This window comes from Panicum virgatum, chromosome 6N, assembly GCF_016808335.1.
Source record: "Panicum virgatum strain AP13 chromosome 6N, P.virgatum_v5, whole genome shotgun sequence".
Lineage (NCBI taxonomy): Eukaryota > Viridiplantae > Streptophyta > Magnoliopsida > Poales > Poaceae > Panicum > Panicum virgatum.
In genome coordinates, this window is record NC_053150.1 from 49,495,885 (window position 1) to 49,511,679 (window position 15,795).

The window sequence follows — 15,795 nt, forward strand, 5'->3', positions numbered from 1 at the left end:
CAGTTAAGTAAGAATTTTCCTGGCAGTGATACCCTGCCGCGACAATGACGCGAGCGGTTCCAATCCATGCATGCGACCATGCCACACGGTCAGGTCAACCTCTGAAATCTAGTCTAACAGTGACGGCAGTAAATGCTGGTAGTAAAATTAGAGTACCGTATTCATTACTCGATTAAACCATGCTGCTACAGTACATTGCATTTTTTTGTGACATAAATGCATTTTAAATAATTTACCATGACTGCATACAAATTGTTATTATCTTATTTTGTTAACTACTCCATCAACGTGTGCAAACTAGTGCTTTTAAAGTTTTAATCGATACAAGTGTTATAAATTCATGGTTTTATTTTAGTCCTATAGCTTTTTTTTAATCTTTGTCCTCCCTCATTTCTTTACATTTTAACAGAATGGTCAATATAAATACTTGGTAGTCGTTTGGTTGTGAAGCTTTAGCTACTACCAATTACTCTATATATACATTTTCCATCCTTGGTCATACTTTTTTCCTAGTTCGTAATGGTAAGATATTTCGGTATGATGAGAGGCAACAGGGCGTGCATGTACCACCAATCCACCATTTGGAGTTCATGATTAAAGCAAACGAACCTTTTGAGTTGGTACAACCAGAATGTTGGAGCGAAAAGACGCAAAATGTTGGCCCAAAAGAACACATCCATTCACTAGTGGCGCTTGTAATTGTGGAGCAATACGCTTATCTCTTCATGCAAAAACACAGCACACCTGACTTCCTAGAAACTGAGCTAGAGGTACAAGAAAATCGCACCGTGCACTGTCGGCAACAAGAAACTATGAAGTTGCTTCAGAATTCAACAAGATAACAGTGTTCGCCTGCTGCAAATATTTTGCCGCTCCCAGCTGATGGGCAAAAAAAGAAAAAAAATCAAGTTCGGTCAAGCAACATGTCGTCGCACGGGGATGACATGATCAACTTCGTTTGGACTTCGCACATCAGTGTGGGCTCTGCTCGTCAGCATCCAGTACCCCGTCTCGCACACGTCTCCTTGAACATTCAGAACCCGTTCAGACGCCCGCCGGTGATGGCGGAAGGCCCCAGCTCGAAGACGCAAGTGAGAAACGGACATGCCCCACATGCCCTCCATGGCTCCATGCTCCTCGCCGCCGTCGACCTGATCTCTTGGTTTCATTGGGCTCCGAGAGGCAGAGGCTCATCCGCTCGCGTCTTTTCTTGCGGGAACAAGGCTTCGAGTAGCGGACGTGCCTTCTCGGTAACCCAAGGCGCGGCATGGCGCGTGCGAGGCGGCGGCATGGGGGCCGGCAATCATCTATTCGTCTAAGAACTGAACTTTCCAGTCCTCTGAACAAAAGGAGACTCTGGGCGTCAGCTCGAGCGTTCACATCTCCAGCAGCATGCTTGGTGCGTAGATAGTGGTGGAGTCACTCAAGTAATTCAGTGCCCTGTTGTGCTGGCAACTGGTGCCCCATCTATATGGTGGTGTTTTTTTTTTCTGTCGTTGTTGCTGCAGCTAGCACTTGTTCGGTGCCTCCGATTGTAGAGTAGAACGTGTGATCCATTTTTGCCATTGGTGAGTGCACTCGAATCGTTTATAGATAGGCCACTACACATCCTGCCTCCAACAAAAAATGGTAGCGATCGGGATTTTAAAATAGCCAAATCATCTTCTTGTAAATCGAACAGCCACCATATAATTGAAAGGATTACACTAATCATTCATGCCTGCCGACTAAAGTTTAATCATTCATGCTTGTAAATTTGAAGACCAAGACCCACCCCCGCGTCATCCTTCGTAGGCGACTCAGGGGCGACTCGCAGCCCCCGCCCACCACCTTCCGCAGGCCGCCGTCGGGGCCGCCGGCGCCGGCGCCGGCGCCCGGCTGTCGTGCCGAAGCCGGCTCGGTTGACGCCATCCCTCCTCCTAACCCCTCCGTATTCTACGTCCTCGCAAACCTGGGCTCTCCCTGCGCCGCCGCCGGTCGTCGGCCGTCTGGGGTCGGATCCGACGCCCCCTTCACCGGATCGGGGCTTGCCCGGTCCGGATCTGTGCTCCCCCAAGTGGATTTGGCCGGGTCCGGCCCTCCTCCCGCTTGGACTCCACATGTGGCTTGGGTTCCCCTTGCTGGGGCTCGCCACTGCTGGTGGCCGGGCCTCCCTTGCTGGGGCTCGCCTTGTCAAGTGCTGGTGCTGCGCCACTCCGTGCGCTTGGATGGGCGGTCGCTCTACTGGTCGCTGCCTCCTTGGCCAACGCTTGGGTGGCCACCGCCCTGTCGCCGCGCCGTGCTCTGGTGGGCGCGTGGTAGGGGCCTCTGGCTGCGTGCTCCTGAGTGCTTTGCCTCCGGCAGCTCGGGTGGCCGTAGCCCGTGGCTGCTCCTCTGCCGGGTCGTCGCGCTCACACGCGCCATCCAGTCTGCTGCTCTTTTCTGGTGGCCAGTTGGCGGGCTCTGCTTTGTTGTGGCGGTGTTTCTTCGGTCCTCGGCTCTGGGGAGGGACTGAGGTGGACGCGAAAGCCTTGGGTCTTCTCGTGGACCTATGACGACGACATCTGCGGGCGCCGTTCACCTTCTTGAAAGGCATCATCTTTCCCACCTCTTCCCTCCTCACCGGCGTGCTTTTCGCGCGAAAGCCTTGACCTTTATGGTCGGACGACGACGGCGCCTGCGGCGTTGCTCCCTCCTTGGAGGCGTTGTTTTGGAAGCTCTTCTGGTGGTGGTCGTATGCTCTCTTCGGAGAGTTCTTGCTCCTGCTCCTGCCTTCGCTCGTCTACAACGTCTGGGTTGCATTGGTCGTCATCTTGGCGGATGCTTTGCTGCCCTGTTCACTGGCGGATACTTTGCCGCCGTTGTCGTCTTGGTGATCGTTTTGGCGGATGCTTTGCCGTCTTGGTGGGTCGGGTGGATGCTTTGCCACCTTTATTGTGTTGCCGATCCTTGCACCTTTAGCGTTGTAATATCCTTTTGCAGGTTTCAGTTGCGGTCGTGTCTAGGTTCGCGGGGTTGCTATTGTCTTCCCTGTTTTTCTTGCTGTTCTTATTTGTTTTGGGGTCGTCTGCCACCTACTTGGTGGTGGCTCTATTGCCGCCTTAATAGCCTCTGCCTATTAAGATTTGTATTGGTCGTATTGCTTTTCTCTTAATGAAATATGTGCTCAAGCACGTTCGCGAAAAAAAATAGCTAGCGAATTCTTTCTGCTGCACTGCAGCACCACTTCTGGTCTTCCGTCAACAGGTGGTCCTTCACATGTCTGCCATCGCTTTAATTTGCTCTTCTTTCCCCATCAAGATCAAGGCCCTGTTTAGATCTCAAAATGTAAAATATAAAATTTTTGTAAATCGCTTGCATGGTATACTAAATGTAGTCGAAAAATAAATCGCATTACACAAATGGATTGTAAATCGCGAGACGAATCTAATGAACCTAATTAGGATGTGATTAGACACTAAATTGCTACAGTAATGCTACAATAAACATACTCTAATGATGGATTAATTATGCTCGTTAGATTCGTCTCGTAGTTTACAGACGAGATCTGTAATTAGTTTTGTAATTAGTCTATATTTAATATTTTAAATGTTGAAGATTCTCTTTTAAAAATACAAAAATATAAAATACAAAATGAACTAAACAAGACCCAAATGGCCAAAATCTGCCAGTTTTTCTGAAGCTGACTGAACTTCTCTTCAGAGTTCAGACTTCCATTGGAAGAAGCAAGCTGTCGAGTGTCGTCAGTATGGAATGGCAGCCATTACCACTTTACCAGCCGTAGGGACGGACATGGGTCGGTCTCGATCCCAGCAGTGCCAGTCTCCACGTCTGCAGGAGAAGAGCTGAGAGGTCATACTCGTATCGTATCTTGCAGCAGCGTCAAGCTGTTGAGTGCAAGCAACGTGGCTGATCCCTTGGAAGCCTGCCACACTGAATCGTTCGAGGCCATCAATTCTAGTTCCCAAGGTGGCATGCGAAAGGAGGAGTGAAAAGAATGGTGCTCCATTTGACGTGTTTTGTGCTTATCCCGAACGATCACGTAGGACTGCTGGTTGCTCTTCTGAAGCAAAGCTGGAAAAGGCAAAGATTCTTGACATCTTGCAGATGACAAACGTCGATGTGCTCCATGGCCTCCTCCTTTTGAGTTTTGACAATGGAGTACTCGTAGCAACTGTCAGCTGCTACAGTGCTACTCTTTTAAAGAGCTCTGATCTCTGGGGACATGACATGAAATTGGTGATTCGGCAGGCTGTTTTTTTCAGCCGAGATAGGCTTTCCTGAATTCCTTCTTGAGTTCTCTGACGTTGAACGGTTGAAGCGGAGAATGTAGGTGTAGAATGGAGTAGGAGGGACCATTTCCCCGGCCCACGCTTTGTACAGTTGGATGAGAGACACGTGGCGCCGCCGTATGGGGCGAAAAGCCCAACTGAAGCGATCCTGTTTCGTTTTGCCCCAAGTTTAGGCCCACTTTGTGAAAAACCAATTTTCAGCCCAGGTAAAGCTCGTCGGTCCGCGAAGTCCCCCAACCCAAAAGTCAAGCTCGGCTCTCTCAGTCACTGAGTTTGACCTTTCTAAAATGGGCCGTCTCAGCCCAAATCACCTTTCTAATAAGTTTTCCTCCAATATGTGAATTTTTAATTGCTTGATTGTTGGATGAGGTCTTGCTTAGTCCCCTGGGTGTGCCGTCATGACTCATGAGATGAGGGGCACAGAGGTCATGCTTAGTCGATTAAGTAATGGGACTTACGTGCCAGTCTCTTCAAGCACTATTAATTATTCACTTGGCGTCCAGTTGTGCATTGGCCTGATCTGTGATCTGATTAGGAGTATTTTTTTAAAGCACACTGCGCGTACAATTGCAAGATGTTTGACTGATTTTTTATTTCCTTGATCTTATCCTCAAGACCTCAACGCCGAGAGAGACTTGGAAATAGCATGTCGTTGCTGTACCAACTGGCAAGAGGCTCAAGTCATTATTTATTCATTGGGATCTGATCCCCTCCTCCCAAAGGAACTTCAATGTGCCATTAACATGCTACTAAACCCTAGAGCGTGACCCTCGAGGAATTAAAATACCACTCCCACTACCGTCTAATTTGATCTTCTAATTCATACTCCTGCTGCAACATTTTCTTAGCAACATAAATAGTATCATTTTCGGCGTCCATTCTCCAAAGGAGGCGATGGGGAAAGCTCGTGCAATCACTTTCCCCGTTGGATTTCAGTTTTGCTACCGTCTCACATGCACCGCCCTATGCTCCACTTGTCAGTGAGAGATGGCTAAACGGGGAGCATGTGGGTATTGGTTGCAGGAGCAGTCGAGCAGATGGAAGTATCTGAAACTGTCCCTAGCACATCAATGTCCATGTACTCAAGTAGCCAGCGACAGCAAGAATGGATCAGTTGGTCCACAAATATGCATTGCCAAGAGAAAAAGGAATCTTAAAAACCTAGCGAGACTTGCAGTTAGCGGCATGCAGAAAAAAATTTAATAAAATCCCAAGAAAACCAAATTGGACCAGCAGCTTCAAGGCCAGGAACCCAAGAATGAAGAATCTACCTTTCATATTCGTTACTCTACAGCGAAATGCTCCAAAAAAAATTCCAGAGAGAACTCCGCTGCCCCACTCTCTCGCCCCACTGGCCCCCGCCCCTGCACCCGTCCTTCCAGCGCCACGTGGAAAGGGCGCCCCGCTGGCCCGAGCCGGTCTACATAAACCGTCTCCACGCCTCCGCCTCCGCTACCCTCCCCCACCCAAACCCCACCTCCTCCCCGTGTCAAAACCTCCGAGCCCCGAAGCGATCGCCAGCTCAGCGCGCCGGCGACGGCGGCGGTCGCCGGAGGGGAGATGGAGGACGTGATGGACTCCGCGGTGGGGCCCCACTTCAGCGGGCTCCGCCTCGACTCGCGCCGCCTCTCGTCCTCCTCGCTCCCGTCCCCCACCTCCGCCAACGGCAACGGCAACGGCACGGCCGACGCCGTCAAAGGGCTCGCGTCCCCCAGGGCGGACGGGACCAAGCAGCCCTTCGTGATAGGTACCCGGAATCGTCTCGCGGCGGCCGCGCCCCGCCGATTGGTTTATCTCTCTCTCGTGCTTGGAATTTTCCGCTTGCCGTGGTGTGGTTTTGAATTTTGGTTTGTGGGGGGGTGTTTTTGGCTGGTGGTCTTGAAGGCGTGTCGGGAGGGACGGCGTCGGGGAAGACGACGGTGTGCGACATGATCATCCAGCAGCTCCACGACCACCGCGTCGTGCTGGTCAACCAGGTGCGGTTTCTCCTGCTCCTCGGACTCGGAGTAGTATATGTATTTTTTGTGTTCTGAGCTTGTTCAGCTTTCGTTCTATTTAGTATTTACTGTGGCTGCGCTATCGATGCGTTTGTGTTGCGAACTCCAGTCATTTAAGTGTGTTACCAAATCGTAGGTTTGGTTGCAGATTTGGATATTATTTATTTTGTCGATGCTGCAAATTGCTCTGCCTCCATATAGGATTGCAGTTGTTGGTGCGTTTGAATGCTATTCGTTTGGGGATTTAGATAGATTACGGTTGGATTATTCCTTACTTTACTCTTATCGACATATAGATTTTCATATAAACCTGGAGTGCTGGAGTAGGCTTGTATGACTTCTAAAACGTCTCATCATATCCTCATAGGTTCTGAATGAGATTTAACGGTAAAGCAAGACGCATCTTACTAGGCCTTTTAACTTGTGGATTATGTTTGTTTTGAAATGGTAGAGAGTTGATTTCTTCTAGGGAGGTAACTGCGCAGAGACCATTAGTTTGGCTGCGACGTTTTGAAATCGTTTACTCTGTCAGTGCTGTAAATTGCCTCTTCCATACAGAACTGCAGCGTTTGCATGTTAGGATGCTCGTGGTTTGGGAATTTGGATAGACTATGGCTAGATTATTTGTTGCGTTAGTCTTACTCGACTTATAGATTTCCATATTAACTTGGACTAAGCTTGTATGACTGTAAAAGCATCTCATTTCGTCTTCATAGTCGTTGAAATGAATTCAGTAGTAAACCAGGTCAAAGGGTACAAGGTGCTTTTAACTTCTGGATAGTGTTGTTTTGGAATGGCCATATTTCTGTTATGCTAACACAAGCATGAAATGGTGAGATACTTTGTCACTACTCACTAGGAAGTGACTGCACAGAACATCAGCTGATGCTGGTCAAAAACTGGTGTGCCTGTAGAACTAACATGGCATTTCTGTTAAGTGTGGAAGTCTACTGAATGTTTCCTAAATAGCATACAATATTTCATCACAATGTTCTTGAGATGTTATTTTTGGTGTTCATTTGGAGATACCTTTTAAGTTTCTTTAAGGCAAGTAGGCGACATGTTGCTTTATTACAGCTTGTAACACAAAGTTCAATGTGAGCAGCTGCTTATTTTCGTAAGGTAGCATGAGTCCATTTATACATGAATACATGATTCACAAGTACGCATTGAATTGTTGTTTAGATTATATGTTGACCAAGCTAGAAAAATATCACTTCGAGAAACAGTGCACACTGTGTAATCTGCATTCAATAATCTTGTCCTATTTCTTGAATGTTGATCTGTGTCCTTCCAACTTTCAAAGCATACTGAGGCAGGCTGACAGTTATCATTTGATGAAAACCTGGCATTAGTTTCATCAAGAGATAACAAACTCCAAGTTGGTTAATGGTTATAGTAGGCACAATTATATATACTCTAAATAGTACGCAATCATAGAAGCATTGTTTCAGAGGATTCTGACATCCATTACAATTCACCCTGGGCTGTAATTTCTTGCAGGATTCATTCTACCACGGTTTAACTGAGGAACAGTCTGAGCACGTGCAAGACTACAACTTTGATCACCCTGGTACTTGATATGCAATCATGTAAAAAATTATGCTTGTTTTAGTTTTTTAGAGATTTATAGTTAGCTTCAGCTGTGATTTTTTTTTCTTTTGCAGATGCATTTGATACAGATCAACTTCTGGAGTGCATGGGAAAGCTAAAAAGTGGGCAATCTGTGAATATTCCTATATATGATTTTAAGAATCATCGGCGATGCTCTGAAAGTTTTAGAAAGGTAGTGATTGCATAATTAACTACTGATGTGAACAAATCCTTGTATCATTTATGATCTAATTTTGGATAACCTTGTTTACAATGCTTTTCCCTAAAATATGAAATTGATATAAAAATTGGCGGCATGTTCATGCATGTTATTTATTGTGAGTGAATTTAATTTCTGTTGCCGAAGCTTACTTTTTATTTTTGGCCGGAATGCTATTGTACTTTTCTGTTTTTGTCATTTCATAGTCTAGCCATTGGCACCAACCCATTGAACTTATTAGTAGGTATTTACTGCAGACTTGAAGTTTTTGCTTTCAAATAAGCTACATATGATACAGCAGTAGTGGATGCAGAAAATGATGAACCTTCTTGGGTGGGTCATATGTAACATACAATGGCACAACACATATAATAAACAGTGTCATGCTTCCTTGATTTTCATAGCAGTGACTGCCTTGAGACCTCAGGCCTCAGCACTCAATCCCCACCCCTACCCACTGCGTAACTATGGTTCAATTTGCCTTGCGCTCCTCTTATGACTCAAATCACTGATCATTTATTTTTGTTAGGTCAATGCATCAGATGTCATCATTTTGGAGGGGATCTTAGTTTTTCATGACCAAAGGGTTCGTGATTTGATGGACATGAAAATTTTTGTTGATACAGGTTCGTGCTTTAGTGGCTCTTCTCTTTGTTAGATATGCGCTTATCAATACCATGGCGGCTGTTTAAAGACAAGTATATGCTTAAATAGTATTGCAGCTTTAATTGGTTGTCCATATTCGTATTTGATCATTTATCCATATCTGCTGTTCTTTTGTGCATGCATGTAGATGCTGATATTAGGCTTGCTCGACGTATAAGGCGTGATACAGATGAAAGAGGTAGAGATGTTATCTCGGTGCTTGAACAGGTATTTAAACACTGTATCATTGTGGCACTTTCTTTTTAACGGATGCTACTTGCATATGTTACAAATACCTCCATGCTTTTATGCCTGCGGCAAGAGTAAAAATATGGCATTCTAATACGAGTTTCCATTGAAATAATCAGTATGGGAGGTTTGTCAAGCCTGCCTTCGATGATTTTGTCCTGCCTTCCAAGAAATATGCTGATGTGATCATACCAAAAGGGGGAGATAACCATGTTGCAATTGATTTAATTGTGCAACACATCCGTACAAAACTTGGACAGCATGACTTGTGCAAAATCTATCCAAATGTCTTTGTAGTTCACACAACTTTCCAGGTACACTTAACAATGTTCCTCTTAAGCTTTACAATGTTCTTAGATTTGCAAACTCTTGATGCTTTGGATGATTCATCTGAACAGATACGAGGAATGTGTACGCTGATTCGTGACAGGAACATCACAACACCTGACTTTGTTTTCTACTCAGATCGGCTGATCCGTCTGGTACTGCTCTTAGTTCTTATGACCTCTACTAATTTTTTTGATACAATGTCCAGTTTGAGAGCTATTCTGTGTAATTTAATATATACTAACACATTTTTTTGTATGTAAAATGTCTTCTAGGTAGTTGAGCATGGTCTTGGGCATTTGCCATTTACAGAGAAGCAGATAGTTACACCAACAGGTATATCGTTAGCTTCCTGTTTTCATAAACCTTTCTTCTTCTTTTTTATTGTAATATGTCCTATACATTATTATTTGGCATAATTTATCATAATATGTATGTTCTTTCTTCAAATTGGCTCTAACATTATAACATGGGAAGCTATGGTATATTAGAATGGTTTTCAGCGAAGGGAAGGAACATGTTTTAGCAAACCTGGGTTTTCATTGAATCTATACTTATTTGTGGTCTTTCCCAGAACAATTGAGATTCGATGTCTGTTTTGTTGATGACTGTTTCCGATTGTTTTTGCAATAAACGTTCAAGTAGAATTTATGTGAATTTACTTCTTATGTTTTGCCCTATAAATATTAAGTGTGATTGTTGAGCGCTGTACTTGCCCCTAAAAAATATTACAACTTATTTTCCTTGTCATCGAGTACCAGAGTTTGTACGGAGATATAGTAGCTTAAGGTTTCAAAGACAACTAGAGATTGTATTCCTTAACCTGTTGTGCATCATGAAATTTGTTTGGCTTTTCCCAGAATGCATGTGAAAGAAACCTTCTGGAAGCTCTAGGCTGCCTAAAAGATTTTCTTCTATCTACTGTCCATTTCTTCCAGAACTGCTCTACTGTTCCATATTTTTAGGATATAATTAAAAAATTGAACTTTTACAATCTACTGTATAATGCTGTTTGTCCTGTGTCCAGGATCTGTTTACATGGGAGTTGACTTCTGCAAGAAGCTCTGTGGAGTGTCTATTGTTAGAAGGTAAAGCCCAGAATAGTTTTTTTTTCTGAGAAAGTTTGGTAGTTTGATAGGCAATAAGTTTTTATGTGTTATGGTTTCATCATCTGTATTTTCCCAGTATAATATATCTGGTTCAGCACACACTTAAGAAATTGCATTCGTGAGCTCTTCGATTTTTCTACAGACACTATTTGAGATGTACCAGAGTTTCAAACTCCAGATTTTCTATGTTCTTGCAAATTTTATTTTTCAAGGCATGGTTACAAAGCTATAACTTCTGCCATGTTAAGTATGTTACTAATGACTCTTAACAGCTAAAAACTGCAGATCAATATGTAGTTATATTTATGATCGTGTTTTCACCTTATTTCCATTTTGGTTTTTTCTAGCCGTATGTTTGCAATGAAATCACTTGTAATATGTTAACACCTTTCTTTCGTTTTCTTGTGCACATCAAATTGATATCTCTGCAGTGGTGAAAGCATGGAAAATGCTCTGCGTGCTTGCTGTAAGGGGATAAAAATTGGTAAAATTCTAATACATCGGGTTGGAGACAATGGACAACAAGTAAGATTTCTTAGCACATACTAGTTTCCTTGAAAAATTAATGAAAACATTTCAGTTTGTGGTATTGTGAACATACTGAATTTATTTTCTGTACCCAGCTCATATACCATAAGCTTCCAATGGATATTGCTGAACGTCATGTTCTGCTTCTGGATCCTGTGCTTGGTACAGGTTAGCGTTGTATATTAGTTTTCCATTTTATCAATGAGTTCCTTTTGCATGCTTGTTTGTATTCCAAATGTTCTTGTTAGTTAGCTACTGGCTGAAGTTTCTTATCTTGTTTCTGCAGGTAACTCAGCTAATCAAGCTATTGAGCTTCTTATAAGGAAAGGGGTTCCTGAGGACCGGATCATTTTTCTTAATCTCATCTCGGTAAAAGTTGTCTTGCTGAATCATAGATTGGTTACTACTGCATCTTCCTGTTTTTTTTTGTCAGTTTATTTATCTCTTCCACAAACAGGCCCCTGAAGGTGTCAATTGTGTCTGCAAGCGCTTCCCTCGTTTGAAGATTGTAACCTCAGAGATTGATGGTGGGTTGAACGATGAATATCGGGTCATCCCGGGACTTGGAGAATATGGGGACCGCTACTTCGGCACAGACTAATCCAGGATTGGAACTGCTGTAGTTGGCATTGTGAAAAGATACTCAAGCTAGAGCTAACATCACCGTGACAGATATACTAGTGTTTGGTTGGTTATGGTATACTGGAAGCAAACGTGGAAAGGTTTCCCCGGAGTTGCTGAAACCGTGTGGTCTTGTCCATTATCACATGACTCGGTAATACTGTTGGTTCTCTTGGTGTGTCCGTGTGTGACAAACAGAATCTGGTTTGCATTTTGAAGCTCCTGGCTGAAAGGACATGTTCCGCAGTTACAGGCCCGCGAAATGTATGACTAAAACCCTGTTTCCCGGCTTCCAACAGATGCCGTGCGATCTCAGCTGTGATTGAACTGAGTTTCCGAATGAAATTCGATGGTAGTGGCAATCGTAATCGCAGAGTATTCGCAGTGTTGGAGTGGTGATGCATTTCTTTACTTTTTTTCTCTGTTCCTGATTATATCATGTACTGGTGAAGCGGTGATGCGTAGTTTGCATTACCAATTCCCTTCAGTTCAACTAGTGTTGCTGATTAGACGAGCAACACTAACCTTTATCTTTGTTTAACTAATATTGTGTTGCCTGCATTCTGGTACTTTTATTCGCACGAAATGTTGTTTCCTTCAGGAACAGTTGATGCGAAATTGGGTTTAGGATTGTGCGACCATGACCAAAATATGCTCTTGTTACAATGGCGCAAGTCTGGACCGATGTATTTTGAGTTTGTGGGCTGTGTTTAGATCCTGTAAAATCTTGTAGCACTTTTCGTTTGTTTGTGGTAAATATTATCCTACCATGGGGTAACTAGACTCAAAAGATTCGTATTGAAATGTACATCTAAACTGTGAAATTAATTATTTTGTTTACCTACATTTCATACTCCATGCATACGTCTTTTGTTACATTTAATAATTCGATGTGATGGGAATTTTGGAAATTTTGGAGGAAGTTGGGGAAACTGAACACAGTCGCGGTCCTTTTGCGAGACGTTCTCTTTCGTGCAGCTTCGCAACTGCACAAACCACAGGCAACAGAATGAAGTACGAGGCCGTGTCATCATCTGGTTCTTTCGCGCGACTGATCGCACCGGACCCGGCCGCCCGGGCCAGCAGCAGCTTGTAGCGGTGTTGCCAACCTGGCGCCGGAGGTGGTCGTGCCTTCAGCGCTGGGAAACGAGGTTAGTGAGCCAACAACTGTGCGCGCGCGGCGGCGGCGATGGTGCCGCCGGCGCCGGGCTGGAGCGAGCGGGAGAATAGGCGCTCGTAGTCTTGCCACCGCTGCCGGTATGGACGGCGAGGCCTTCGTGCTGGCAGCAAACATGGCTGGGGAGGCGAAGATCATCGGCTCAGTTTCTTTTCTTTTATGCAAGTTTTTCTTTTTCTTTTTTTCGTTTTCAACTGCCTTTCTTTCATGTAAGGTTGCTGCAGCATACGGTCAAGGATTGGTAAGCGACCGCAAATACGGCCAGCACAGAATTGAGTGGAAAATGCCGCCATGGAAACCGCTCATCTCCAGGGGGGCTTTGGCCTGTTGGTGCGGCAGTTACAGATGTTATAAATGCCCTCTAGAGAAATATAGGAGTGTCTATCCCCTTAGGATGCTCTTTGATAATGGACAAGGTTGGAATCATTTCGCTGGTACTAATAAATCCAAACAAATCCTAGACACCCATGCTGCAGGTTCGTTTGCAGGGTGTAGAGAGCATCTGAGCTCATCACAAAGCTTTGGTTCACCAATCGGCATTGCGCAAAACCTATTGCTTGGGCGTCAGGCCAGCATATTCCTCCCCGTTCCATCACTCATAGTCTCATACCACTTTCTCCATTTTGCTTCTGGATCACAAGTTCTGAAGCCTGGATTCTGATTTGGCGCGGCCTATCTAAAGCCTCCAGAAGAAATCTTCAGCATTTGATGATCAGTTCCAACTCAGAGCAAAATTCCAAAAAAGAAAAAGGAAGAAAGTTAATGCTCAGGATCCTTCTGCAACCAGGATTAATTGCCTCTTTGGATTGGACAGCACATGAGTAGATACTATCCATCTCATTTTCCCCAAAGGGAGTGCAGGAAAACAGTATAAGAAGGAAGCAATAGATGCCGTCTGCCTGTTGCCATATAAACCATGCCGATGTTCTCTGACGACCCGTCGTCCTGCGTCTCCCCTTCTTCTCCCTCGAGGTCCAAGAACATGGACTGGAAGGTGAGGGGGGACATGAACAGGCCCCTCCCGGTCTTCGCCTTCTTCCTCGGCGCGGCGCTGACGGCGGCGTTCGTCTTCCTCGGCGCGACGCTGGACGTGAACTGGCGGTTCTCCGAGATGGCCGTGTGGGGGAACGGCGCCCGGGACGAGGTTAGCATCTGGTCACTACTTCTGACGCATGATTGATTCCCTTGTTCATGTGCTTGCTGTCAAACGAAGTTGCAAATACTGGATTTGCAATTGCAGCGTAGGATGCATACGTTACTGCTCTTTCATTAGATTTCAGAGTGGAAGATAACAAACAGCATGGCTGTACCGCTATAGTTTCAAATTTTCAGTTTCTAGTAATCCTAAAAAGCTCAATAAGGATACATCAGAGAACTTGATTTTTGAAAGAAGCACATGCATGGTATATGAATGGATAAGCATCAAGAGGAACCAAGTGGAAATTGATCATGTACATTCTTCTGCAATTCTTTTAGAGCTGAATCTGCAGAAAGGTGTGCGGTCCGAAGTTCTGAACCAAAGAATATTTTACAACGTTTCTGATTACCTGAACTTGCTACTGGAAATGTAGTTTTGTCATATTCAGAAACCAAAAGCATAGGTAAATGCCAACTAGAGCTTTGTCATATTCAGAAACCAAAAGGCCTTTAAAGCTAAAGTTGGCTACTGAACAGGCAAAGAATATGCTAACCCTGTTGTCCACGCAGCAGGCTTATTGGTTTTGTTTCAAGTGCCACGAGGCATGCTGCACAGAATTTTGAACTCCACTTCCACTCAATTCGTTCATATTTCGAATCAAATTCAAATGCGTCTAATCATGCGCGAAATGTGCAGGCGAAACCGTATGCAGAGCTGGCCGAGCTGCTGAAGAACGCATCGATGGAGGACAACACGGTGATCGTGACGTCCATCAACCAGGCGTACGCGGCGCCGGGCTCCCTCCTGGACCTCTTCCTCGAGAGCTTCCGGCTCGGCGAGGGCACGGCGCGGCTGCTGGACCACCTCCTCATCGTGGCCGTCGACCCCGGCGCTCTCCAGACGTGCCGGTCGGTGCACCGCCACTGCTACCTCCTCCGGCCGGACGGCGCCGCCGCCGACACCGGCGCCGAGAAGCACTACATGACCGCGGAGTACCTCGACATGATGTGGGCCCGGAACCGGTTCCAGCTGACCATCCTCGAGCTCGGCTTCAACTTCCTCTTCACGGTATACACACGCACCGACCTTGCATGCAAGTCGATCAGTTGGGTTCCCTCAAAAAAAAAGTCGATCAGTTGGGGGACCTGCAAGCTTTTCATGGTGTTTTGATTTGATTCAGGACATTGACATCCTGTGGTTCCGGAACCCGATGCGGCACATCGCGATCACGTCGGACATCGCCATCGCCAGCGACTACTTCAACGGCGACCCGGACGGCCTGCACAACCTGCCCAACGGCGGCTTCCTGTACGTCAGGTCCAAGAACCGGACGGTGGAGTTCTACCGGCGGTGGCGGGCGGCGCGGCGCCAGTTCCCGCCGGGGACCAACGAGCAGCACATCCTGGCGCAGGTGCAGGCGCCGCTGACCGGGCAGGTCGGCGTGCGGATGCAGTTCCTCGACACGGCCAACTGCGGCGGCTTCTGCCAGCTGAGCGGCGACCTGCGCCGGGTGTCCACCATGCACGCCAACTGCTGCACCGGCCTCCCAAACAAGGTGCACGACCTCCGGAGCGTGCTCCGGGACTGGCAGAACTACACGGCGGCGCCGCGGGAGCTCCGGCGACGGGGAGGGTATGGCTGGACCAAGCCCGGCAGGTGCATCCGCTGACAGACGGACGAAAAAGCGAGGACGTGAAGTTCGGCAGCTGCAGCGATGCTCATGTGCTTCTTTGATTTCTTTGTGAGCGACTGCCGTCTTGGATTGCTTTGTGATAATGCTGCAACCTCATTTTTCTATCTAATAGGTAGAAGAATCACATGGATGTACCAAAGTTTCTCTTCTTTTTGGTTGGAAAGCGATGCTCAGGTAGAAAAACACTCAAGTTAACCATATTCACTTCAAGCAAAATTTGGTTGGGG

The 15,795-nt window shown here is 45.9% G+C and overlaps 2 protein-coding genes across 2 annotated transcripts; both read left to right on the forward strand.

Annotated features, from left to right (window-relative positions):
* The first annotated feature begins 5,723 nt into the window (after nt 1-5,723).
* Nucleotides 5,724-12,118, forward strand: LOC120678799 (uridine kinase-like protein 2, chloroplastic). Its single transcript, XM_039960176.1, has 14 exons — nt 5,724-6,018; nt 6,156-6,247; nt 7,772-7,841; nt 7,936-8,054; nt 8,611-8,707; nt 8,875-8,954; nt 9,095-9,289; nt 9,374-9,457; nt 9,578-9,638; nt 10,330-10,390; nt 10,843-10,936; nt 11,035-11,107; nt 11,226-11,308; nt 11,397-12,118. Exons 1-14 carry the CDS (start codon nt 5,832-5,834, stop codon nt 11,538-11,540), a joined length of 1,440 nt encoding a protein of 479 aa, XP_039816110.1. The 5' UTR covers nt 5,724-5,831; the 3' UTR covers nt 11,541-12,118.
* Nucleotides 12,119-13,112: 994 nt separating this feature from the next.
* On the forward strand, nt 13,113-15,748 carry LOC120679382 (uncharacterized protein At4g15970-like). The gene is made up of 3 exons (XM_039960967.1): nt 13,113-13,881; nt 14,572-14,943; nt 15,056-15,748. Exons 1-3 carry the CDS (start codon nt 13,654-13,656, stop codon nt 15,542-15,544), a joined length of 1,089 nt encoding a protein of 362 aa, XP_039816901.1. The 5' UTR covers nt 13,113-13,653; the 3' UTR covers nt 15,545-15,748.
* The last annotated feature ends 47 nt before the right edge of the window (nt 15,749-15,795 follow it).